Source organism: Aspergillus ochraceoroseus (genome assembly GCF_002846915.1).
Source record: "Aspergillus ochraceoroseus IBT 24754 chromosome Unknown P175scaffold_7, whole genome shotgun sequence".
Taxonomy (NCBI): domain Eukaryota; kingdom Fungi; phylum Ascomycota; class Eurotiomycetes; order Eurotiales; family Aspergillaceae; genus Aspergillus; species Aspergillus ochraceoroseus.
In genome coordinates this window covers 1,031,934-1,057,342 of record NW_024468482.1, presented here as the reverse complement: position 1 = coordinate 1,057,342, position 25,409 = coordinate 1,031,934, and the positions used below count along the sequence as shown (strand labels likewise).

The 25,409-nt window shown below is 48.6% G+C and overlaps 10 protein-coding genes across 10 annotated transcripts; 4 read left to right on the top strand and 6 right to left on the bottom strand.

Annotated features, from left to right (window-relative positions):
* Positions 1–9: 9 nt before the first annotated feature.
* On the top strand, positions 10–2,359 carry P175DRAFT_0503560 (protein kinase COQ8). The gene is made up of 3 exons (XM_040897658.1): positions 10–817; positions 871–1,156; positions 1,210–2,359. Exons 1-3 carry the CDS (start codon positions 83–85, stop codon positions 2,301–2,303), a joined length of 2,115 nt encoding a protein of 704 aa, XP_040750144.1. The 5' UTR covers positions 10–82; the 3' UTR covers positions 2,304–2,359.
* A 419-nt stretch (positions 2,360–2,778) lies between these two features.
* P175DRAFT_0511213 (alpha-mannosyltransferase) lies at positions 2,779–4,248 on the bottom strand (the record flags this gene model as incomplete). Its single annotated transcript, XM_040898577.1, has 1 exon — positions 2,779–4,248. The coding sequence occupies one exon, from the start codon at positions 4,246–4,248 to the stop codon at positions 2,779–2,781; it is 1,470 nt and encodes a 489-aa protein (XP_040750143.1).
* A 652-nt stretch (positions 4,249–4,900) lies between these two features.
* Positions 4,901–5,722, bottom strand: P175DRAFT_0525531 (uncharacterized protein). Its single transcript, XM_040899415.1, has 2 exons — positions 5,514–5,722; positions 4,901–5,429 (listed from the first exon to the last, which is right to left on the bottom strand). Exons 1-2 carry the CDS (start codon positions 5,688–5,690, stop codon positions 5,082–5,084), a joined length of 525 nt encoding a protein of 174 aa, XP_040750142.1. The 5' UTR covers positions 5,691–5,722; the 3' UTR covers positions 4,901–5,081.
* A 932-nt stretch (positions 5,723–6,654) lies between these two features.
* P175DRAFT_0495116 (putative Snf1 kinase complex beta-subunit Gal83) lies at positions 6,655–8,105 on the top strand (the record flags this gene model as incomplete). Its single annotated transcript, XM_040896055.1, has 2 exons — positions 6,655–7,385; positions 7,469–8,105. 2 exons carry the CDS (start codon positions 6,655–6,657, stop codon positions 8,103–8,105), a joined length of 1,368 nt encoding a protein of 455 aa, XP_040750141.1.
* A 684-nt stretch (positions 8,106–8,789) lies between these two features.
* kae1 (O-sialoglycoprotein endopeptidase) lies at positions 8,790–10,140 on the bottom strand. The gene is made up of 2 exons (XM_040900927.1): positions 9,675–10,140; positions 8,790–9,613 (listed from the first exon to the last, which is right to left on the bottom strand). The coding sequence occupies exons 1-2, from the start codon at positions 10,024–10,026 to the stop codon at positions 8,874–8,876; spliced, it is 1,092 nt and encodes a 363-aa protein (XP_040750140.1). The 5' UTR covers positions 10,027–10,140; the 3' UTR covers positions 8,790–8,873.
* A 390-nt stretch (positions 10,141–10,530) lies between these two features.
* P175DRAFT_0550824 (ribosomal lysine N-methyltransferase) lies at positions 10,531–12,514 on the top strand (the record flags this gene model as incomplete). Its single annotated transcript, XM_040900440.1, has 4 exons — positions 10,531–10,681; positions 10,800–11,395; positions 11,455–11,682; positions 11,742–12,514. 4 exons carry the CDS (start codon positions 10,531–10,533, stop codon positions 12,231–12,233), a joined length of 1,467 nt encoding a protein of 488 aa, XP_040750139.1. The 3' UTR covers positions 12,234–12,514.
* A 280-nt stretch (positions 12,515–12,794) lies between these two features.
* On the bottom strand, positions 12,795–14,973 carry P175DRAFT_0484224 (enhancer of polycomb-like protein 1; the record flags this gene model as incomplete). The annotated part of the gene is made up of 4 exons (XM_040895561.1): positions 14,597–14,973; positions 13,968–14,453; positions 13,615–13,911; positions 12,795–13,559 (listed from the first exon to the last, which is right to left on the bottom strand). Exons 1-4 carry the CDS (start codon positions 14,753–14,755, stop codon positions 12,795–12,797), a joined length of 1,707 nt encoding a protein of 568 aa, XP_040750138.1. The 5' UTR covers positions 14,756–14,973.
* Positions 14,974–15,005: 32 nt separating this feature from the next.
* Positions 15,006–16,221, top strand: cnaB (calcineurin regulatory subunit B). Its single transcript, XM_040892850.1, has 5 exons — positions 15,006–15,342; positions 15,404–15,456; positions 15,507–15,580; positions 15,657–15,991; positions 16,120–16,221. Exons 1-5 carry the CDS (start codon positions 15,237–15,239, stop codon positions 16,128–16,130), a joined length of 579 nt encoding a protein of 192 aa, XP_040750137.1. The 5' UTR covers positions 15,006–15,236; the 3' UTR covers positions 16,131–16,221.
* A 2,199-nt stretch (positions 16,222–18,420) lies between these two features.
* P175DRAFT_0511208 (uncharacterized protein) lies at positions 18,421–19,874 on the bottom strand (the record flags this gene model as incomplete). The annotated part of the gene is made up of 4 exons (XM_040898576.1): positions 18,421–18,500; positions 18,568–18,834; positions 19,073–19,532; positions 19,554–19,874. 4 exons carry the CDS (start codon positions 19,872–19,874, stop codon positions 18,421–18,423), a joined length of 1,128 nt encoding a protein of 375 aa, XP_040750136.1.
* Positions 19,875–24,338: 4,464 nt separating this feature from the next.
* On the bottom strand, positions 24,339–25,373 carry P175DRAFT_0442514 (mitochondrial 37S ribosomal protein uS9m; the record flags this gene model as incomplete). Its single annotated transcript, XM_040894125.1, has 2 exons — positions 24,339–24,430; positions 24,515–25,373. The coding sequence occupies 2 exons, from the start codon at positions 25,371–25,373 to the stop codon at positions 24,339–24,341; spliced, it is 951 nt and encodes a 316-aa protein (XP_040750135.1).
* Between the last annotated feature and the right edge of the window lie 36 nt (positions 25,374–25,409).

Genomic DNA, 25,409 nt, shown 5'->3' with positions numbered 1-25,409 from the left:
GAGGTACTAGTTCACTATGCGAGTACGGTAGGAGAAAAAAATTGAATCTGGAAGAATCTCCTCCCATTTTACGGCCAAGACGATGTCGGGTAAGCGTCTACTCGACACAATCCAATTCCTGAACGTCGCAAAGTCCATTGCGGCTAAGCACCTTGCTCTGCGTCAGAGACAGCTCGATGTGTTTACCAGGACATCTTCCCTGACGAAGGGAATAAAGAACCAAGCAGATGGCCTGATACTCACAGCCAAAGCTGCTGCTGCGCTTGCCAAACGATTCGAAGACCCGAGCCCTTCCCCGTCCACGCAGAATGCTACCAGCACAGCCGAACCCTCCCGTTCGACGCAACCAAAATCGCACACCGAGTCCAAAATACCTTCGTCTGTAGCAGGTGTTAGTGGGGATACAGGGAACGACAAGTTAAATGTTAGTCTGCAGCAGGAGGTTTTCTACCAGCCCTCCAAGGATGTGGCTGCGGATCCCGGGAGTTTACCTCGCATAAAGATACCGGAAGTTACGAGCGATGCGCAAAGCCAGCTGGATAAGGGGATCAATGCGGATTTCTACAATTCGCCTGTGAATGCACAAGAGTCAAGCTCGGCGGCACAGTCTGTAACAGAGCAGCCGGAACTTCCCGAGGAGATGATGAAGGATATATTCCATAGCCCCCGAGTCGCTAGGGTACTCTCTCGACAGGCAGCAGCGGAGCAGAGATTCCGTCCGCAGGAAATACTCAAGGGAGCGTCTAGTCAGACTGGAAATCAAGATGTCGAGCCCGTCGGCTCGACACTTGCAGAGGAGGTCGTCCCCGCCTCAAAGGTAAGTCGGAGATTGTATATCAATACCAAACAAACTCTCTAACAATTTCCCAGATAGATTCAGATATTGCAACCGACCTCAAGCAGGCGGAAGGCACTTATAAGATGGTAGAGTCCCGTGTGCCGTCTTCACGTCTAGGCAGATTATGGCAATACGGAGGGCTTGCCACATCAATGGCTTTCGGTGCCGTTAGTGAGAGTCTACGAAGGGTAGCAGGAAGCGCAGAAGATGCTGCTGGGTCTATTATGTTCAGTCCTGGGAACACAGAGCGACTTGTTGCTAAGCTCTCCAAGATGCGTGGCGCTGCTTTGAAGCTAGGTCAGATGATGAGCATCCAAGGTGTGTAAACCCAGGGCCTTTCATCATCTACTCCTAGTTCTAACCATAACAAGACTCAAAAATGCTCCCGGAACCAATGCAACAGATTCTCCAGAGAGTCCAAGACCGGGCCGACTACATGCCTGCTTCTCAGCGGGACAAAGTTCTAGCAGACAACCTAGGCCCTAACTGGCGTGACCTCTTTTTATCCTTCGAAGAGATTCCCATCGCAGCTGCTTCCATCGGTCAAGTCCACGGCGCAGTCCTCAAGCGCACAGGACAGCCTGTCGCCGTCAAAGTTCAATACCCAGGTGTTGCAGATTCGATCGACTCCGACCTCAACAACCTCTCCGTCCTCCTAACCGCGTCCCGCCTCCTCCCCCGGGGCCTGTACCTCGATAAAACCATCGCAAACGCACGCATAGAACTCGGCTGGGAATGCGATTACACCCGCGAAGCCGAATGCAGCAACCGCTTCAAACAACTCCTCCAAGACGACCCAGTCTTCCTCGTCCCAGAAATCATCCCCGAAGCCTCAGGCAAGAACGTTCTCACCATGGAGCGCCTCAACGGCGTCGCCGTCACCAAAATCCAAAACATCACCCAAGCCCAACGCGACTGGATCGGAACCCAGATCCTCCGTCTCTGTCTGCGCGAAATCGTCGAGTTCAAGTACATGCAGACCGACCCCAACTGGACCAACTTCCTCTACAACACTGCAACGAACAGACTGGAGCTGCTTGACTTCGGCGCTTCAAGGGAGTTCCCGGCCGACTTTATCTCAAAGTACGTGCGGACTCTCCGTGCGGCGTCCCACGGCGACAGGGAGACCTGCCACAAGCTCTCGATCGAACTGGGCTACCTCACAGGCCATGAGTCCCCCGCAATGGTTGAAGCCCACGTCACTTCGATTCTCACCCTAGCTGAGCCGTTTGTGAATTCCTCGCCGGACGTGTATGATTTCAAGGACCAAACGATTACAGACCGTGTGCGGGACTTGATCCCCGTCATGATTCGCGAGAGACTAGCCCCGCCTCCGGAGGAGACTTATAGTTTGCACCGCAAGCTTAGTGGAGCTTTCCTGCTGTGTGCTAGACTAGGCAGTCGGGTGCGTTGTAAGGAGTTGTTTGCAGATGCTATGAAGAAAGCGGATGAGAATCACCTCTAGGTAGGTAAACCTTTGATTTAACCGCCCCCCCCCCCCCAAAAAACGAGTTAAAGAACGGCCGCCTGAGGTTGAATGAAGTTGGGGGGTCCCCAATTTCATATGTACTTTATGTAGAGAAACATCACCACCCTGTATATTATAGAGCTATGTGCTGGTATAAAATAAATGTATGGTACAATAGAATATGCATCAGCTGCGAGGCCATGTTCGGGGCCAGGAGGAAGTGGATCTGAGGCCTGCTCATGTCCACATTTTCCTGTCCTGTCGCATCAATATGGGGTTATATGCGCGGCTCATCTCGTGGAGAGAGCCTGATCCTTCTCAAATGGGGTACAGTTAGCTTTCACGATGCTGGACGCCGTTCCCCAATGAAGATCCTAGGTCAACAACTCTTGAAATCGCATTTCAATGGAGAAGAAGTCCACTGACAAACTCCAAACGACCGGAAGGAATAGGGTACGAGATGGAACTCATTTTACTGCTTCCCTTTCTCATTTGCAAAGATGGCGTTCCAGTATCTCCTTACGTCCTTGCAGATGCCCTTCTTACCCCTCCAGGTTTGGAACTGGTTCTCGAGCTCGCAAGCCGTCCAGAGAATTTCTTTCCAGTAGTGCTTCTCGATATCAGTTCCAAAGTCCTGAATCAGGGTTTCGGGAACAGTCCAGGCACGGGTGTAGCTGCCGTCATCTGCGAATGCAGGGTTCACTTCTCCCTTTTCGAATATCGTAGCCGGATTGAATTTGGGGAAGTTGGCATGAATAAAAAATGCTCGGGGAGTAGGCGCATCGGCGTCACGGCTGGCACCATCGCGTCTTAAGGCGTAGTCTTCTGTAGGGTCGAACTGGACCATTGCTGAGCCTGCAAGGCCACCAGCTGTCGGGTGGCCGATTGCAACGATGCCTTCGGAGACTTGGTAGTACGGCTCATCGACGGCTAAGGCGGCGGCGACAAAGGTTTCTTTGTCACCTTCTCCTGCAGCGCCTTGCGAGAGCAAAGGGTAGTAATATGAGGGTCCCCATAGGTTGTAGTAGGTGCTAAGAAGGAGTGTTTTTTGGTGGGTTTTCTTTGAGATCAGCACCTCGCCCGATTCTGTCGACTGCCGAAGAGTGTTTTCGGGCTTCGGCTGAGAGGCAATCTCATAGTAGTAGGAAGAGACTGTGGATGCCCAGAAGTCAGGCCAAGTGACCATCTTCCTCGATTTGAATGGCTCGTTCGTAAATAATGAATCTGGTGGGAGCAAAGGGAAAGAATCGGCATCCAGAAATAGGATCTCTTCGAAGGAAGAAAAGAGCATCGCGAAGAGCTTGAATTGGTATTTCTCGATTTCCATAATCTTGGGGACCGCATCCAGAATGCGGGAGAGCACCACGCATCGCGCATTCAAAGAGGGGAGAACTACATCGCAGATAAAAGGTTCATATTCTTCGTCAGAGGCTAAGAAGACCTCGACGGGGAGTTCTGAGCTTGTTCTCCTAAGCATTCGGAGAGAAATCACCAGCACGGGCAGATACGAGCCTCCAGCGGTAGAGACGAGGCCTTTTGTATTGGGGGTATAGTGTAGATGCGGTGGATTACTTTCAATTGCCTCGACAAATCGGGTATGCGTGTTCTTCATTTCCTCAACTTCATCGGGTAGCATGTCCAGCATCTCAGGTCGATTATTCGGATCTGATTCCTCGACTCTGATAGACGGAGCATTTCCCATCCTCATTGGCGACTCGCATTTTGGCGTAGAGAGAATTAAAATCGGTTGAAATTGGCGCCAAAACTCAATGTGGCCCTCAGGCTCATGCACGACTCTGGCATATCCACTGGAGGATGACGAAGCTCCCGCAGTGCTTGGAGACCTGAGGTTTGGGGAGGACTTTCTATATCGCGAAAGAGACCAGAGAGAAAAGAGAGTTATTATTGTAGCTAGCAATAATAGTACGCGCACTCGCGCCATCGGTCGCCGTGGAATCATTACTTTGGTGTCGTGCGTGAAAGAGGCGGCTGTGTCGATCCTTCCACGCTGGCCTTCGATAAGCGCGGCGAACAATCAATTGGCGATTGTGGCCCGTATGTATTGCTTGACTAATTCCGGTCGCACTTGGTCGCACAGACTTCTCCAATTCGCCAGGAATTGGAAATGGGAGATTCCGCTCCTTTCAATGTGTCTAGTGAGGGCAAAGGAGTGGACGGTCACCAGGAGCAGAAAGACATCGAACTCGAAGGCAAGGTGATGTCTATGACCTGAACCCAGGCGGAGCTGGCGGAACAGGGAGATAAGTATGAAGTCTCCAGCTGCAATAGAAGCTCATGGGACAAGAGAAGAAAGGAGAGGGAGAGTAGTAAGAAGGAATAACATGATAATAATGATAAGAATAATTCAAATGAAGAAGATATGTTCCCCTTCCAATTGTTGGAAGGACAAGTAAGCAGCTTATTGTGATGAGACTTTTTTTTTTTTTTGACTGTTTATCGAACAGCGTCACTGGCACGTGTCGGGTCATACGTCATACTTGAGCGCTGGATTTCTTTTCCACGCAATGGTTTTTTTTCCTGCTTTTCTTTTCTTCTTTTTTTTTTTTTAACAAAAAGGTATGACATATCATTTTAGAAATGAATGTTGTTAAGATCATTCCCTAGTAAACAATTAGATTGCTGTAGGAAGCACCAACGCCATGTTTCATGATACATTAAAGTCAATTTAAGCACCTAGATAGCTCCATGATCTAGAACTCCTAGTCAACCTCGAGAAGCACACATCCAATTTTATTATTATATTAAAAGACTTCCTTAGGATTTGCTCTCGAAATTAGAGTCCTGGCTGGACTCTTCTTCTTCTTCTAGAATCGTTCCTGACAAAAGTCCTCCATTGTTCAAAAGACTCGCCTCTTTTTGCCAGCCCCAGCCCATCCAGGAATCATCGTTGGATAAAGTAGAGTCACCTTGGTATACAGTCTTAGCATCCTTGAGCGGACGACGTAGACCGTCCTTGGATCTCAATTCGAGTCCCGGTCGAGTCCTTGATGATGCGCCCAGGGCACGATTTAATAGATGGACAGTGAAAGTGGTGGCCAAATAGAGGAAAACCCCCAAACCAACGCCTGTCAGCAAAGCCACTCCGAGGTAGATAAATAGTGCCTAGAAATAAATATCCCAAAATTAGCCCCTAGTAATTCCATCCCACGGACAGCAAGCTAGGGACAGTCGAGCAGCACCGCGTACCTCAAATTTACTCAGTATTCGCAAGGGTATCAGGACCAAGTGAAGAACAACGGAGCAAATTTTTATCACCGGTGCTGCCAGAAGCACCAGGAGAAAATATCCGACGGATGCTACATATACCAGGGGGGAAATGAGGACAATGGAAAGGCCGGTTGATAGACCTGAAAGCCAACCCATTGGTAGAATAATGGAGTTGTTCAGGTTCTAATGTTGGTTTAATAGTGGAAGAGTGGACTTGAGTTACTTACTCTGAAGCAACATAACATGTCATAGGCGGCCAACCCTGGCAGAATAAATATATCTTCAAGCTATACAAATGGTGGCCAATCAGAGAATGTAGGTACTAGGTAGCTGGTAGCATACCTCTAAGTACCTAACCTACATCCTCTTGAAGTACTTAGTATGGGTGTATTTCGGTCCTTCTCCCTCTGCCAACTGGCCTCTATCTACGGGGAAAATTGAGACCGTACTAACTATAACTTGGTTTGTAACCAACGCATGCCAGGTCATCGAGTACCCGCTATAGCACCATATTCGCTAGAACAAAGTAAACTAAAACTGTCAAGCAGTAAATTACATCTACATCAATTTCGATTTCCATCATCTACTGTATACTCTCCCCAGTGATACTCGAACAATAAGACTTCAGCAAAACGGGAACATGAACAGTTCGAGAGCGTAGAGCCCTAAGCCCTAATTTGACGTTTTGGGCCAGACTCTGAGGTTGTTCCTATTGTCTTATCGACATCATCATCGCCGCCAACTTCAGCAATACTGTCATTCCTGTCCATTTCTCTTCGGTCGCTCGGGTATCCCGTTGTATGAGTGTTTAATACTAGCTTAGATAGATTATCTTCCCCCTGCCTTCTCATCTCTCAGTCTTTCACTGGCCGAGTAAACCCTTTCCCTGATCTATCGCGTCTTCGAATCCGTGCTCTGCCCCTCAGCCTCTTCGGATTGGCGCTCTAATGCGGGCATCTTGATCTACACAATCTCATCGCCCACTCGTGTCTGTTCCATTTATCACTCACGGGAGCCCTCAATACTGGTCTTTTCGTTTGATTCTTCCATTTATCCCCGTCCCCCCCCCCCCCCCCCCCCTTCTTTGTGACCCAGGATTCCCCCCGCCCCCCCCCGGCAGATGGGCAATAATCCTTCCAAAGGCCCTCTCGGAGATGGGCCAACGACTTCGGGCACTACGGGCCTGACGGCTTCGAGAGTGGCTCGTCAGCCATCGCTTAATGCCCTATCAGGCAGCGCGAAAGCCTCTGTGGCCGACCCATCTGCCTCTAGAGAAAATGCGACCGGCCATTCATCCTCCCAAAACCAGCCTTCAGTCCAGCATCGCCTGCAATCACGAAATGCCACGGATTCGCCTTCGCGGAATTTAGATCGGCCGGATCGACACGAGCCTAGGAAGACGGAATATCGCTCGAGAGACATTCAGTCTCCCGACCCATCTAACCCTGTCCAGGTCCCCGTCTCCCGGACCGCTCCTCGACGGGATCCTTATCAGCCTGTCGCTCCTTCTGGTCCTCCCCATAAGATGTATTACAGTGCTTCGACACATCTCCAGCGTCCCCCACGGATGCCATTGCCGATTGGAGATGCCACAGCTACCCCCGGGTCTCCGATTAGCGGCCCAGAAGAACCCGGTCTGCCACCTAATCAGGTCCTAGACGATCAGACAGATACCGCAAACCATCCCACCACCATCGAGGATGACGATACACTGGATGAGTTGCAGCCATACACTAGCAGCGGCGTGGGCAGGGCAGTTCCGACAACTATAGAATGGACTGGCGGTGGCGACAAGCTGTATGTCACCGGAACATTCGTTAACTGGGAGAAGAAGTTCCGCCTACATAAAAGGTATGCGATAATCCATGTTTTTGTGACCCGTGTTCTGGTGGCATTTATTCGCGGACTAATTGAGATTCTTCGCCTTGGATTAGTGAAAATAAACCTGGGGTTATGTCGGCAAAATTAAATCTCCGTCCAGGCACACACTATTTGAAATTTATTGTCGATGGTGAGATGCGCGTCTCCGACAACCTTCCAACTGCGGTCGACTTTACAAATCATCTGGTCAACTACATCGAAGTGAGTGCGGACGATGTCAACCGGTCGAGGCGAGAGAGTGATAAGGGCGGCGTTCCTCCTGGAATCCACTCCCCACAGGTTCTACCTGGCCTTGCTGGAGGTGACAAACTCGAATCCAGCGTGGACGACGAGTCCGACAAGGAAGAACCTGAAGAAATCCCCCCTGGGGATTTCCGTAACATTATCCCACCATTCCTTGTGGACCTTGACAAGGATGAGGAAAGCCAGAGTTACCAGCAAGCCGTCAACATCATCGGCGATGCGCCCACCCCACCAAGTCTTCCCCTTTTCCTTGGGAAGTCGATTTTAAACGGGACCACGCCAATGAAGGATGATAGCAGCGTTCTCAACTATCCCAATCATACCGTCCTAAATCATCTGGCCACTAGCAGCATAAAGAACGGTGTTCTAGCCACAAGCGTAACAACCAGATACAAAAGAAAGGTGATTTGCTCCATGTTAATCATTATTTGGAAAATAAATCACTAACATACTTGGCTGCAGTATGTTACAACAATATTGTACAAGCCCACTGGGGACATTGGTGAATAAATAACGCGCCAAGGTGGATAGTCCCAATATCACCCACCCCTCTTTCAATTCCTGGGTAACCATAATGTGATATATCTGCTCCCCGATCGATCCGAACTGCATTTGGTGCTCTGCCTTGACCTCCACTCGGAATTTTCTGGGGTTTTTTTTCTCTTGTCTCCAAAATTCCGACTTGCAGAAATCTTTATAAAGCCTTGTTCAAGGCATCCGCTGCACTCAGAGCTCCTCCCTGGGGAATGAACATATCCGAGGTCTTGCATCGGAAACCTAGCCTTCCGGAAATTTGCTGTTACCTTGACTTCTGAGGGGTTCTAATAACAAAAGCCATCTGCAGTGGTTGGAGGGTCATCTTTTGCCTTGCTTCTTTCTCATTTATTTGGCGTTTTAGGGCAGCGCACGGCAGCAATGCAAGTTATTTGGTTAGGTGTCTCGCTATTTGTCCTTTTTTCTTCTTCTTCTTCTTCTTCTTCTTCTTGACAAATCCATGTACATACAGAAGAACCAAAGTACAAGGTCTACTCTGGTTTAGATACAGGAGTCGGATTTGACTAATATAGATGTTTTTGCTGTTCACTGAGAGTGAACAAGTCATTTAGCATTTCCTAAATCCAATTGCATTTAGTCACATACAATGGGTTGTTTTATTTTGTTGAATTCTAAACTCTATTATATTCCAATATTCATGGAAAAAAAAAAAAAGGCAGGCTAATCCCTCCATTTCACAAACACATCGTCCGTTCGAAATCGTTGCGTACACGTAGATTCCTTCAGCGGTGTTCGGAATCCCGTTTTGTATGCAAGTAAACCAGCCTGCGCAATCATGATGCCGTTATCAATACAAAACCTCTCATCTGTTGCATGAACACTTCCTCCACGGTCTCGCGCCATAATTCCCATCATTTCCTGTAGTCGTTCATTACAGCCCACGCCTCCCACGATCAAAACCTCTTTCGACCCGACATGCGCCATCGCACGTTCCGTGATCTCGACTAACATAGAGAACACCGTCTCCTGGAGTGAGAAGCATAGATCCGCCCGTGTGGGCTTAACATTATCAACGCCATCCGACATTGGGGTATCTGCAGTTGCGTCTCCTTCCTCGGCTTCCTTTTCGGCCCCGTCGAGACCATGTGTAACAGCTAGGGCATCGATCGCAGCTAATATTCCGGACATCGAGCAGTCCATGCCCTTCACGGTATATGGTAGATCAACCAATTGTTTGCCTTTCTTTGCTAATTGCTCGATGTTGTATCCCGGGGCCGGGTCATTCGAAATGTGTAGGGTTCGGGCAAACCGGTCGAGGCAGTTGCCGACTGCCATATCGAGAGTCTCGCCGAAAATGCGGTATCTTTGAGAGCTGTAAGCAATCACTTGGGTGTTTCCTCCGGAGACGTAGAGGACCACGGGGTTTGTAGCTCCAGTGATAAGGCGCCCCATTTCGATATCTAGTGGAATGTGTCAGGTTAGGCACTAGCTAACCCTTGAATCTGTAGAAAATATACATACGTCCAACACAGTGATTAACACCAATCAACTCCTTCCCCCAGAGTAAACTCAACATACGAGCGGCCACAGCTACACTTTGAAGCGGAGCTCCCATCCCGGGACCCTTGGTGTAACAGATACAATCCACATCATCGGCGGATAGACGAGCTTCCTTGAGCGCTTTCTTCACTAGCTTTACAACCCACGCTCGATGATGCCTAGCTGTGTCCTTGGGGAGGAATCCCTCGCCTGGAGGGGAGACATATGTGTGACGAATATTCGCGAGGACCTGCGGGGTGCTTCCATCGTCGGGATGCAGCATGATGCCCACACCAAGCTTGTTGGCGGAGCCTTCGAGACCGATAGCAATCATGACAACAGATAAAACGTGTCTATGGGGTGGACGAGAAAACAATAAATAAAATCATATAAAGGTAGATAGGGTTATAAGAGGTCTGGATGTTTGTATAGAGCTTTCACAATCCACAGCGGTTGAGGGGCAAATCCAGATCCAAGAATCTTTTTTATCAGCAACGCTTATCGATTGGTGCGTGGACGTACCTTTTGGGGGGGTCTCTTACGGCACTTCCGCTGCTGCGTTTATCCGACGGTACCTATACAATACTCCTCCTCTCCCTCCAGCCCACTTTTGGAGGTCTTCCTACTCCTCTTCCCCCGTCTGCTGTTTCTTCCCTCTTCCCATAATTCCGGTGCGGTTTCTTGTTTCCTTTTATGATTCTCCATCTCGGGCTCTTGAATTTATAATTACCTGTCTCGCTCCTTTCTTTTCCGGAGCTTAAATTGTCAGTGTGTGTGTGTGGCTTGGGTTTGATTTTCTTGCTGATCTCCCACAACCAACCTTTCTTGTCCCCCGGCCATGTCATCCTCAGCCCATTTTACTGAATCTGGGAGTTTCCAACGTCAGTCCGATGAGTTTGCTACCTGGCTGGCTAGTAGACCCGGTGTCAGGGTGAATTCAAAGATTCTTATCGCGGATTTAAGAGGGAACGCTGCCGGAAGAGGTGTCGGTATGTTTTTGGACCCTCCCGAGTTTTCCCCTCCCTGAGCAGCCCATTTCTAGCCTGATCGAGTGTTTTCATTGTTGAAAGTGACTCCCAATCTGATTCGTTGGTGTCATCATATTAGTCGCTCAGGCCGATATTCTCGAAGGCGAAGAGCTTTTCACAATTCCCCGCGGTCTCGTTCTCTCGACTTACAATTCGAAGCTGAAGGATCTTCTTCCCCAAGACGTGGAGGAACTTGGCCCATGGCTGTCGCTTATCCTAGTGATGATCTATGAGTGTCTCCTAGGCGATCAGTCTGCCTGGGCCCCGTACTTTAAGGTTCTTCCCCAAAATTTCGACACCCTGATGTTCTGGTCACCGTCCGAGCTTCAAGAGCTTCAGGGAAGTGCGATTGTCGACAAAATCGGAAAGCAGAGTGCAGAGGAATCTATTCTTGAAACGATAGCCCCAATCATACGATCTAATCCTTCTCTTTTCCCGCCCATTGGCGGTCTGCCTTCGTACGATGGTGATGTCGGCGCCCAAGCCCTTCTTCACCTTTCCCACATCATGGGTTCGCTTATTATGGCCTATGCGTTCGATATCGAGAAGCCTGATGACGGGGACGACGAGCGTGTTGGTGAAGATGGATATTTGACTGACGAAGAAGATGAACAATCATCCAAGGGTATGGTGCCTCTCGCAGACATGTTGAACGCAGACGGAGACCGGAACAACGTGAGTCCTTACTGCGCTTTGCCTTTACTACCTGTTCGTTCTAATTTTTGAATTTCCAGGCCCGTCTATTCCAGGAAGAAGATTCCTTGGCTATGAAGGCCATCAAACCCATCAAAGCAGGAGAAGAGATTTTCAACGACTACGGAGAGATCCCCCGTGCTGATCTTCTGAGACGCTACGGCTATGTGACAGATAACTACGCCCCTTACGATGTTATTGAATTATCACTCAGTCAACTCTGCAACGCGGCCAGCCTTCAAAATGCCAGCATCGAAAGTCAACCCTCCGTATGAACCTCGCCTCTGCTCTTTTTCTCCCAGAAAATCCCTAACTCTAAACCGTATAGCTCCAACTTTTAGAATCCCTAGAACTCCTTGATGACGGATACGCCATTCCCAGACCTTCATCCAAGGACTCGCTGACAGATATCCTCCCGGATGAGCTTCTCTTACTTCTCAAGACCCTGGCATTGCCGGTCGAGGAACTCGCGCGCCTCCAGCAAAAACAAAAGCCCCCGAAGCCATCATTCGGACAACCAGAAGCAAGAATTCTCTCTAGAGCAATCCAGCTCAACCAATCTCAATACGGCACAACATTGTTGCAAGACCAAGAACTCCTGGCCCAGCTCAAGCAGTTAGAAGCCACCTCCGGCCCTGCCGAGGGATCTACCCGACGACTAAAAATGGCCATCCAAGTTCGACTCGGTGAAAAGGAGATCCTCCAGGATCTCTCTGCCAAACTCGACGCCTATCTAGCCAATTCCGCTCCAGCTGCTCACAAAAGAACCGCGAGCGGGGATGACCACGATTCGCGGAGAACAAAAGCGCAAAGAACCTAGTCCATCGTCCTCGATTTTCCGATATACTCTATAATACCAGGCGTGGGAAAAAGTTTTCTTTTTTTGCGTTTTATTAGAATTGATTAATTATTGTTTTTTTTTTCTTCGTTGCTGACCTCATAGCTCCGCTATCCGTACATGATTCTATCGACCCATCCATCCATCGACTGCAGGGGAAATAAAAAAAAAAAAATTCAGAGCAAGAGAGAAAAAGAAAAACTGGCTATGTACACTAACATTCGCATAATCCTAGGTCGTTAAAAAAGGGATAAGATAACCATCAACGACATTATCCTGAAATTTTCGAATACTTCGCGGCATTCAAGTGAGAAAGGTGGTGGTGGTGGTGGTGGTGGGTGGGTGCGCGTCTCAAGGGTATGCGATAAAGGACAACTAAAAAATGCAGCCCCACAAATCAAGATCTCGAAGGAATAAAAGTACACTGGGGGGTAAGCAAAGATGGCGCAGGTCGATATGGAAGAACGCCCGCTAAAATCGACTTCGTGGGCGCGGAGAGAAGAGACAAACAGGTTCAGGGAGGGAAGAAAGATGAAGCCCGGCTCATGTTTCAGATGTGGGAGCAACGGCGCCAGGCCCGAGATTGGATCCCGTTGTTTGCCCCGGATTTGATGGGTTACTGGCTGCAGCTTGTTCGGCCTGCAACCGTCGTTGTGCTTGCACTTGCGCCGCCTGCGCGTGTGCTTGATCTCGGGCTTTCGCGATCATGATCGCCCGGTTTTGCATGATCTGAATATCATACTGATCCATCTCATAGCCGAGATCGTCCTCTGAATCTTCCTGGTCATACTTGAATCGGTCTGCTTTCCAGGGATCCAATTCCACTCTACAACGTGCGGCAAGATTACGACGGTCGATCAGCAGGCGACCACCACGCCCGATACGCCTTCTAAATGAAGGCATCTTGCTGGTATCCTCACTCATCACCAGATCATGGGCAGCGAGTTTATCACGGAAAGAAACGGGGCCTGCAGTATCTAGGGCCGTATCCATCATATTGTCAGAAGATTCCGAAGACGGAGGAGTCGGCAGCTGTGTGGTGATAGCAGGACGGAAATTCCCATCAAATGTCCTCTCAGGAGATGGTGAAAGGGGGGATCTTGTGAAATCCACATAGCCCTCGTTCCATTTGACATGCTTCGCGATATTTTGCTTGATATCTCGAACGATATCGTTCTCCTTCTCGGCCTGGACATCTTCCAACAACTGCAAATCTTCCGCAGACTGTGTTCCAGGTTTTGGAGGCATGCGCAGTTGGGGGGCAGCTGGGCGCTGCATAGGCGGTGCTTCTGTTGGCTTTTTCTTGGGCTGTTTGCTTGATTAGCATCGTGATGGGGGTGTGATACTCATGAATGATGCTCACCTTCTGATTGATGAGGTCCTCGTCGTCATCCTTGATGTGGAGTTTCCTCTTCATCTCCTTGACTTCAGAACGCTGAAGGAAAACGAGCCGCTCAGTGGCGAGCATCTCCTTCCTTGCTAACTCTCGTTGACGGACCAATGCAACCAGTTGTCGAGCATCCTCCAATTCCTTCCTGAGCCTCTTCAGTTTATCCGCACTCTGAGCATCTCTGCCACGAGTCTTGCGAATCTGACGGACTTCACGCCTACGGAAACACACATACGGGTCTGAGTCATCGGTATCTTGGCCAGTTTCAAACTGCAAGAGCCGGTTAGTACTTGATAAATGGCACGATCATGAAAAGTGACGCTCACCTTGAGACTAGCGAGGAGTGATTGGTTTCCATCGATGGACCTCTTCTCCTTCCAGTGCTCATATATGTCCTTTGCAAAACGTTTTACGCTGTCCTCTACGGTGGCGTCCATCGCTTCCTGCATTTCTGCGAAGCTCAAGACAGGCGGGTTATCTACCGCGGCAAATGGTTGTTTCAATTGCGCCGTCTCCTCGAAGAAGTTCATTGTTTCTTCGAACTGATCCTCGTTGCATCGACTGGCAGCATCCCGCTTTTGGTTCATGATCTTCAGGAATACCTCATCCTCTCCAGTCATGTTGTACGGACACCCGCAGCAATCCTCCACGGTGGAGGAAAAGCGAATGTACGTCGCTGGCTGCGAGAACACCGGGGGATAGAGCTCATCATACCGAAGGTTACTAAGGACGGTCTCCGGTGTCGGGATGTGGGCTTCATTTGCTACTTTTCCCTGAGCAGTTGCATTTATTGCGACTTGCAAATGGAATTCCTATACAAAAAAAATCAGCATTAGCGGGGGCTGTTGGGGGCCGCTATAGCCCGGTGCAAAAATTTTCACCATGGGGTGAGGTCGGGATGATATCACGTGATATAGACAGGGATGGGGAAACACGGTCGGGGGGCAACACTCACCGACTCCTCAGCCTTCTCAACACCAGTTTCGATCTGCTGTAGGGCATTTTGGATTTCATCTTCAATAAGATCTATCTCCTGCTCCCTGACAATGGGGATAGACGCCTTGGAGGTGAGCTTTTTAGGGCGCGTCCTCCCCAATCCCCCGTATCGAGTCATGCGGACGTTTGGGGCGTAGAAGGGGCAACGACCATGGGTAGGGGTCCCGAAATTGGTATCAGTCGAAAGGTCTGATCATGGAAGATCGCGTAGAAGTATTTTTTTGATAGCCAGCGATGGGTGGTAGAAGATATTGACGGCGGAAATCTCGTAGCAACAGCGCTGGCGGATGGGTTGACGTTGCAATGTCACCTAGCCGTGGCCTGTTTTGGGCTGGCGCACGGGCTCAGGGGTTCGCTTGCCTGACCGAATTGGGTTAGTGCGGGGCTGGCCGATATCAAATTGCTGGGACGGGCTCTTCCCTTGGCATGTTGACCTCACCTGTGTTTGGCAGCTGCATCACTTAACTAACATTGGCTCACCATAATTCAATAGAACTTCTATCTATAATACATTCGCTTTTTTTCTCTCTTTTCCGCGCTTTCTTTTCACTTCACTTGACTCTGACCTCAATTCCAGACCTGTGCGCACCGTCTACGACATGGATCAGCCACACGAGCCCAACAACGCCGCTCTATATGCGCGGAGGCGACGGAGCTCTCTGGGGACTTCCCAGCTTTTGGAGAACATTGTATCCGCATCCAACTGTAGGCTCCTTCGTCATCACACTAGGGCCCGCTCGATACTAACTGCCGTCGACCCCGCTAGTCGACAAGGACGAGGTTGACCGACTCCGCAAGCGATTCATGAAACTGGACAAGGTCAGCCTTCCCGACATCGCACCGACCCAAGATCTATCTAACTTGTTCAGGATAACTCCGGCACAATCGATCGCGATGAGTTCCTCTCCCTCCCGCAAGTCTCGTCCAACCCTCTTGCCACACGGTGCGTGTCCGACTCCTCGCCCCCCCGGCTAGGCTCAAGCCGCCTTCAAAACTAACAAATATAATGGGAGGAACAGAATGATCGCAATCTTCGATGAAGACGGCGGTGGCGACGTTGACTTTCAGGAATTCGTCTCGGGGTTGTCCGCCTTCAGCTCCAAGGGCAACAAGGAAGAGAAGCTGCGGTTCGCATTCAAAGTATACGATATCGATCGCGACGGGTATATTTCCAACGGGGAGCTGTTCATTGTGCTGAAGATGATGGTGGGTAATAATCTGAAGGATGTGCAGCTGCAACAGATTGTCGACAAGACGATCATGGAGGCGGATAAGGATCACGATGGCAAGATCAGTTTCGAGGAGTTTACGGATATGGTTGAGAGCACGGATGTTAATTTGAGTATGACTTTGAGTATGTTCCCTTTTTTTTTTTTTTTTTTTTTTTTTTTTTTTTTTCTTGTTGCCTATACTCAAAACATCGAGTGATAATTGTTTGTGTTTGTATCGGTATTCAGATATGGTGACTAACAAGGCATTCAGATCAAATTTAGCGAAACTTGGCTTTCTTCCTCTTATGCTTGTGCTTCTGCTTCTGCTTCTCTTGTTCTTTGATTCCGCCTCTCCCCGCTACGCCGTTTTGTATTTATGCCTGTCGTGCCGATTCGATTTGCTATGCTTATGATCGAGACGACACACTACCTACAGTTTAGAGACAGCTGGCTTCTCCCTTGGGATGAATGATGTACTATCTGATCCATGCCGATCCATTGCGCTACCCCCCTACCTAGGACACCAACTAGTAAGTACTCGTCGGCGTACAACACACCGTATACATGGTAGAATGGGCATAAACAAAAACTATCTATCCCAACGGGTCCTGAGAATCCCCAAACACCGAGTGTTCGATTTATAACGAATCCTAAGATCGCAGACGATACGTCAAGCAAAGCGCAGCAATTTCATTAGGTCCCTTGCGAGTGCTAGGAGTTTACTACCTACTAACTACGTAATGAGCACGGGGGCGTTTAATGTTTCAGGCGATCTCTTTCTGAAACAGATCAGAACTCGGATGAATATTGTTACTACCAGCCTAACTAGGTAATAGTAATAGTACAGTATGTATGTAAGTTAAGTAAGTAAGTGCTGAATAACTAACTAACTAATTTATCCTTGACCCCTTAGTAATGGTTAATAAAAAGCCATCATCTCGTCAGGTACAGAGGTAGAGTACGCCGTCCCTTAGGTAGGTATGTAAGTATATGAGAAAATGATGACTGGTGGGTAATGCCACGCCATGCCACGCCATGCCCTGCCATGCAATCAATCAATCAATCAATCAATCAATCAATCAATCAATGCATACATGCATGCATGCATGTATGCACGGTCTCTTACGTGGTAGAGGTAGTAGTATAGTATTTCTTCTGGATTCTGATTGAGGGGTTTTTTTTTTTCTCCGCAGACTGGTTGTTGCATGACGACGGACGGACGATCTTTGACTGACTCGGTACAAGCCTAGGGAGTAGTAGTTAAGTAGATACGATACTGTATCTCGGTAGGTAGGTGGAAAGATAGAGTGGCAGGTGTTCTTGTTAGGGCTAAATCCACATCCAGATTCCAAGTTACATAGTGATCAATGTACCTAGGTAGGGAAGGGGGGGATGGCGGGAAACTCCGAGGTTCGGCTTTCGTCGTCGATCTGCACGGATGCTACAATATAATACTAGTACTCTGTTACGGAGTACGGAACCTTGACGGGTCGATCATATCTGATCAACGGTGACGAATGGAAACTAGATCTGTTTTCGGTGAATTCTGTCGGGTAGAATAGAGTGAACTTGATAACTTAATAATAACTTTCATAACTAACTCTAGGTAGGTGGTGTCTACTGGTGGTTATATCAGTATCGTACAAGACATGAATATCGAACACAGGCTTAGTTAGTCCTTCTCTTCGAAGGAAGGTTGAAATCAGAGATGGAGGAGTCAAGGATAACAACACCAAAACAAGGAAAAGGAAAAGGAAATTAAAATCAAAGGATAATAGGACATTATGATTCCTCAATAGCGTTGACGATCGAGGGAGGCCCTAAACAAACCCCTGTCTGCCACCCAGCCGAACACTGAATCGTAAACATTCAATCACTCAATGAGTTAATATCGATAATGGAGAAGAACGAAAACGATAAATAATCAATCCCACATTCCGAGTACTGCCGGGATATCAAATCAAATCAAATCCAACTAACAAACCAAATCTATGCCGCTAAAATTCGATTCAACCGGTGCGCCTTAAAAGAGGTAAATGCAAATGCAACAGTAGTGGTATCTACAACCCGACTCGAATGAAAACAGGGAACTGACTCGCCCTCTTTTGGGGACATTATTTCGGGTTTTGCTTTGGTGAACTTTTGTGAAGTTTTGTCGTCACATACTCTGTAAGACCGCATCCGATACAAGTTTGAAGTTCTTGGTGGTCGAATATCCCCATGAGGAAAGTCGTGGCTTTTCCGACGTTTCGCCGTCACGATCATATTTGAAAAAAAAAAAAAAAAAAAAGAAAAAGAAAAAGAAAAAGAAAGGAAAGGAAAGGAAAGGAAAGAGAGAAGAGGGGACAGGGAAACGCGATTGAGGGGATCACAATTCGCAAAGAATCGAATCGAATCTATCAATCGATAGCGCTTCCTATTTCTGGTGCTATAGCCTCAAGGGTTAAACTAGCCCCTGGTTTAGTCTCTTAGGGCGGATCCTGCCCGTCCCCAAAAGTACTGGCGCGAGACGAGTGGGTGGGTGATGCGCACTAGAGCCCGCACTAGATCCCGGTTCTTAGAGCTGAAAGCATCATGCGCGCGAGGTCGCGACAGGGCGGCTGCGGATGAGCTCCGGTCGACTTTCGATGAGGTCCAAGCACTGACCTAGGGCTGCATCGGAGGGTCAGCAACAAAAAACTCTCAAAAGTGGGGAGCCGACATTTGGGCAACCACCTACCAGACAGAATTTCTTCCTCCCAAATGCCCATCTGGTAATCTACCAGACCGTGTTGTTCCATTTGATCACACAGTCGGATGAGTTCATTGCCTAGGTTCTCCATTGCGTCGGCGCTAAGAAGGCGGGTTCGGGAGGATTGACGGCCGGTTTGCAGGAGTTCCTGCGTCATGTCTTTTTGTTTTTGGCAGAGAGCAAGCCAGCAGATATTGAAGTCATTCCATAGTTTCAATCGGTCGGAGTGGAGTACTTGGTCATCGCGAAGAATCCCTGTTGAGATTAGTTAGCCCCAGCACCGCCGGTGCATCCCCGAAATTAGCCCCCTCTAATTTACATTCTCAAACCAGTAGGAAACCCGCAGAGGGGGGGGGAGAAAAGGGGAAAAGAAGAAAGCACGAGGATGACCAATCCATTGGGACGCAAGTTTATGTTGCATGTGGGTGGGAACTTGGGAAAGGTGGAAAATGGATGGGAAAAATCATCCCCAACGCTAAGAGGGAAAACATACCAAGCTCCCGCGCACTAGCCACTAGCCACTCGGAAATTTCCAGTAATGATCGACTAGCCTCTACCAATCGTCCGGTGCGTGTATGATCGATCGTTACTCGCAATGCTTGTTGAAATTGTCGATAAGGTTCATTCGAGCCAGGCGCTTCTAATGAGGCTCGCGCATGCGATTGAGGTTGTGATAGTGCTTGCTGTTGTCCCGCCGTCCCCACCGGGGTCATGTCCGCCATAGTTGCGGGAAAGGGCTGCGTTGCGCTGGAACGTCCAATGGGTCCCGACTGGTTATAAGCAGATAAAGAGAGCTGCGAAGCCAGGTAAGGTGGCGGGACCCCCCCTGTGCCTGCCGACTCATTGGGAGAGAAATACTGTGAAACGGCAAATTGGCCGGGAAGTGAGTCCATCGCTGCAGACTGCCGTGATGAGTATGGTGGCACGACCTCGTACGGGGTTTGCGACGGGCCCTGCTGACCGAGGTTGTATACCATCTCGGGCTCATATGGGGAGAAGGGTTGCTGACGCTGTTGGTCGCGCAACGTCGGCGGATACGGTTGCAATTCGTCCTCCTGCAACGCACTGCCCTGAAAAGCGCTGTCTGTGTATCCATAGTCCATGTAGGCAGACATTCGTGGCCTCCCTGCGCCTGGGTACGGGTCTCCACGTGTTGAATGGAGACCAACCTGCCTGAATCGGTCTGCCGCGCCACCGGATGACCTCCCAGCGGAGCGACGGGAGGACATGCTCGACGCTGTCGCGTAGTGGGCTTGGCGACCATGTTGCTTCATGCGTCGGGAATCACCATCCATCCCCCCGAGAGCACCCCTGCGCACTGGATCGAGGTCAATGGACCAATGCGTCGGCGGGGAGAGCGGAGGACTCGCGTAGGATTCCAGCTTGGCGAGAGTGATTTGGGGGGATGTGTGGAAACTTGGACCAAATGTTGCGGACAGAAAGGCTCTCTGCTCTCGATATTCTTTTAATTTGTCCCCTTTCCTGAAAGGAATTGAATAGGGACTATGAAGAGAATTGTAAGCGCGCGTTGGTCTTACGAGTTTTGCCTCTGCGCGGGGACTTGGTACCACAGGATATAGTCCCAAAATCCAATCAATAACTGCGCATATCAGAACCGATTGCGCAGAAAACTAAGGCAAGCTTGGTTTATTCGCACCTCCCGAGCCAAACGAATACCTGTTTGGCGACAGAATTGACAGTGATTCCAATGCGCGCAGTAGAGCTGGAGAGAGGGGTGGGAGAGGAAGTGTAAAGAACTGTCTTTGGAGAGAAAGGAGGGGGGAAACAGACGCGTTATGGAGAAAATAAAAATCAAATAAAAATAAAGAAATAAAATAAAGCAAAAATTTAAAAGAGCTTCACACGCAGGCAGTCTGTAGATGATTTAATTTCCAAATGCAATGCAGGAGCTTATTAGTATGCCAGAGCCTGGGGGTATTGCAGCCCAAACATGGGAGTTATTGGAAAATGGGGCACGGAACAGGTGGGGACGGATAAGAAGGAAGAACAAGTAGTAGTAGAGAACAGATTAGTATCTCTAGAACTGGGGATTCAGCGTGATACTTATAAGAAAGAAGAAACCAGCTGTTCGAGAGAGAAGAGTGTGTGGACAGCAAGGCAGGCTCTCTTTGACTGAGGACTTGGAGGAGGGGGAGGGAGGGGGGAACGAAGATCTTCGGGTCAATTATTGAAAGCCTCGAGAACGAGGCGATGGAAGAATCTCTAAACAGTAAAGACAATAAACCCGATATCGCAAATGTAATGGGCTTTTCCCCCCCCCAAGGCCTTGCTCGGAAGTGTACCGGTGTGGACTCTGTGTGGACTCGATGTGGAGAGAGAGATAGTAAGAGAGAGAGAGAGGGTTTTAGAAAATTGACAGAATCATGTAAGCAATAGGAAGATGTAAGAAATAAAATGAGGAAAAAGAAAAGAAATAAACTAGCAGGAAAGAAAAGAAAAAAGAGAAAGGATATAATAGAGAGAGAGAGAGAGAGAGAGAGAAAGAAAGAAAAAAAGAAAAGAAACAGTCTATAGTTGCTCTCTATTTGTGTTTCGATTCCTTTTCTTTTTCTTTCTTTTTCCCTAATATTTTTAATACTATATTGTCTATAGTATAACTCATCCTTTCTTTTAGAAATACATTGAAACTACTGGAGTCTAGTATGGAGTAGGGTATATACTATATAGAGCACGAGCAATCGAAGCTTGTCAGTCATAAATAACCCAACTGGAAAGGAAGGTTATTGAGGACTTCTTCCACTCCCCAATTTATTTTGTATTATTATTTAATCTACAAGTTATACTGTGTATGTACTCCGTACTCCAGTGGTCAATAGTCTTTTGACTTCAGATAAAGCTGATGACCCCTTCCACACTAACAATCCTTCCCAAGACTCAAGTTAGTGTCGAGCCTAGTTGTATACTAGTACCTCCCTAAGAATAATAACTAATAGGATGATGGCATCTCGTCCTAGAAAAATGACCTCCTTCCGGAAGTCTATTCCCCTCTTTTTCCCAGATGACTGACCCAGACTCTCGGAACCTGTGCTGAATTTGCAGCCCCGGGAGGGTATTTATCATCTTATTGATTAACTAGTTAGATAAAACTAGCATGAAAAAGAAAACATCATGCGTAGTATCCAACCAGAGATGTCAACTCGAAACCCCTGCTCTTGGTTCGACTTTTAACCGGGAGAGGTGAGAGGTGAGAGGTGAGATCGCCTGGGGTCGCGCAGGAGGAACCGAGTAACAAACGCATTGCAGCATCTATGGAAAAAGGGATTAGCTGATGATTCTCAACTCTTGAAAGGTATAGTTGAATAAAATCCAAAAGACTAACCCCCCCCCTCCCAGTAGAGAGAAAACAATTCCGTGGAGTTGCTGTGTGAATGTCACCGCACACACTGCATGAGTTCCATCCATGCACGTACCTCGATTCTCCACCAATATCTGTCATCTTTGCCGCTCTAATTTGACTAGTACAGGCAAGACACCCTGTGGTTATTGTTAGTAGTAGATTAGCACTACCAGTAGCGCGCCTTGGAGACAATCCGGCTGACGTCGCAGCCTCGTCCGGACCAAAGGGGTGGATCGCCTAACCACCAGGGGGATCTACGGTGCTGAAACTTCTCCAGAGGGACGTGCTGGATCTGACTCTGACTCGGGACACTGGGACAGAAGAGGAAAATTGACGTCGAATCATGAATGAGGAAGAGAGAGAGAGAGAGAAGAGCGAGCGGCCTTTTGGTGGGGTTTTGGGCAGATCATCCCAGCGCTAGATCCAGCATGAAAAAAAAAAAAAAAAAAAAAAAAAAAGATATAACTTGGATAACCAGGACCTTGCTGAGGGATTTCAAATTCCAATGCTCATCATCGTCATCAAGACTGAAAAACCAGATATTAGTTATTCTTGTCAGAAATTCTCGGGTCATTGATTAACAAGTGAGGCTAACTCCGCCTCATCCACCGTCTTGGGTCCTAGCTGACGATGCTAATTCATACTAGGTCGTGGGAATCAATAGTTGAGGATCCGGTCCCAAGCACCGATCTAAAAAGGGTTATGGGGTTCAATCTTGGAGTCCTCACTGGTTGATGAAGTTTTTGACAGGTCTTTTTTCCTCTCTCTCTCTCTCTCTGTGTGTGTGTTTTCATAATTCCCATCGCATATCTCGTTTACACTTCCATACATATCGTGTTGGATTCGTATACTTCAGCCCTAATCTAATACGGAGTCTGTACTTTGGATATCCTTCCTTGAGCAATATTCCTTCAAAAATACTATTCTGCACATGGGAGAAAGGAGGATCGATATTTATGGCGTTTAGGGAGACTGATTAGAAACTAATCTAGATGAAATTTGAAATTCCCCCTGCACAAAAGCACCGTCTGGCAATGTTCCAACTTTCCCTCCTTCGTCATCGGAGAGAGGAGAGAAGTAATTAAACACGAGGAGGAGCAGGCATCCCATCTCCACACTTCATGCGAAAGACAATAAAACCGCAGTCTTCACAGCCCCATTGCAATCAATCCAGCATGATCTCATGCCCCCCCCCCCCCCAATCCCATTCTTGTCTACAATTAGTCGAACTCTCCGACCTCGTGGTTGTTACTTCTTAGCGAACCTCTCCTACGCCATCCCGCCAGCTCGTGTCTCTAACACATTAGGTAGATAAAAAAAAAATACCTAGATAGGGACGCTGATAGGATGATCTCGATCTCGATCACATCACAGAAGACATCAGTGGAAAATCAAGGAAAGAATTCCCAATCGAACGGGATGGGATGGTGCCGATGCAGCGCTAGATTCGATCTATCTAATGCGCTTCTCTCCTCACGATCGAGTAGGCATTGTCCGGTGACCTAACAGGAGTCCCGGATTTCCGGGAGAGACTTTGAAAGGATCTCTCTAACTTCACTTGGGTTAACTCTGACCCTGGACCTGGAGAGATATATATGTAGAACTACCTACTAACTGCTAACAGGTACATGCTCCGTACACCCGGATACGCCTACTCATATCTTTTTTTCTATTTTGTTTTCTTTGCATGACTCGAGCATCCATCTTCAAGATGAACCCCCTGCAAACTCAGTGTGATTCTTGTTCTTGTTCTTTCTATTCCGGGCATCTGATAATCTGAGCGCCTCGTTGTGTTGTTGTTGTTGTTGTTGATATACATACATCGCATGCGTTAGAGCTTACAGTATCAATGTACTCTACTCTGTACACATGGCAATGGTCTCTCAATATCTTCACTCTCTAGTCTCTTTCTAGGAAATTGAACCTTTCTACCGGATCCTTAGTTGCAAAGACCTACAGCCAATGGACCCCGTCCCACTTCCAATGTTTCCTTCTTCTTCTTCTTCTTCTTTCAGCCTAGGTACAGAGTAGACTTTGATCTACGTACGCACTGTTCCCGGTTCCTGGGCCACCAAAAAAAAAACCAGCAGGAACCAATAAAATTAATCACGACATTGCTAGTAGTACAGATATTCTACAATATCATCGGTCCAGTTTAATCAGACGGAAAGAACGCCAATAGTTACATGCGGGTCGCCGAGATCATACAAGCCTCGTCGTCGTGACACCGGATAGAGGGAACAGGGAACAGGATTTGCTTTCGTCGAAAATGGAATAATACAGGGTGGGAATGAAAATGCGGGAGAGAGAGAGAGAGAAGAGAAAGAAAGAAAGGATATGTCCAGCGTAAGCAGAAATTCCCGGACAATGCCAAAAACTCGAGAGGGTTGCTTTTTTTTTTTCACCTCTTGACCCATGTGGGCATCTTCCGCGCTTTGACATGACCCGGCTTCTTCCTTTCCACGCGACGAGCGTCCACCGTAATAACACCGGCTAAAGAATAAGATTTCCATGTTAGCCACCCAATCATCTTCAGGTCATCGCCGTCGTTCCCCAGTGGAGACAAGAGATACGTACCCTTCCGCAGAATCGGCTTCAATGCAGGTTCGTGGACCAGCAGCGCCCGTGCGAGCGCCAACGTAATGGCCTCTGCTTGTCCCGTAACACCCCCACCCCTTACTGTCGCCCAAACATTATACTTGTCCAGTCTGGATGTACTTCTCAAAGCCCACGTTGCACTCTCACGGTCATGCAACCGGGGGAACACCTCAGCCAAGGTTTTCCCATTGACCATCACCTCGCCCTCGCCCTCCACTAAGTGCACAACTGCCGAGGAGGTCTTGCGCTTACCCTTTCCACGGGCACGACCCATCTCATCCACCACCGGCGGAGTCGGCTTGTTTCCATACGGATTTCCCGGGCGGAGAAAGTCCTTGAGTGTGTCACGGACTTCGTCCGGAGTCACATTAGGGTCTATCCGGTTCAGTCGCTGCAGGATCTTCAGCAGATTTTTGTACTTCTTGGTTGGCACAGGTTCTCCCACAAAGTCACGGAACTGCGGGAGCTTGAACCACGCCATTCTAGGTGCTTCAATTGCGGACACGGTCGGTAGTGATGCGTATTTCGCTAGAACATATTCCAATCTCAGTAAATGATCGATGAATTTGGGACTGCCGGAAAAGTAGGACGGAGACATGGGGACGACTCGGGCAGGCCGCGCAACGAATTTGGAGAAATCGATCTCGGGGGCAGCAGGCTGGAGTTCAGTCGCATAGCCTCGAACATTCTTCCGTGATTGCGGTTGTGCCGATAGAGAAGCCCCGGAGACGGCGTAGGCAGGACCTATCGAGCGTTGGGAAAGGAACGCCCGGAGGTTTGATGTTCGACGAAGGGATTGCATGGCGTGCACAACGCAATTAGGGCTCTGCAAGGCCATGATGAGACAGACCGGCTGCCGGAAGCCTCAATTCAA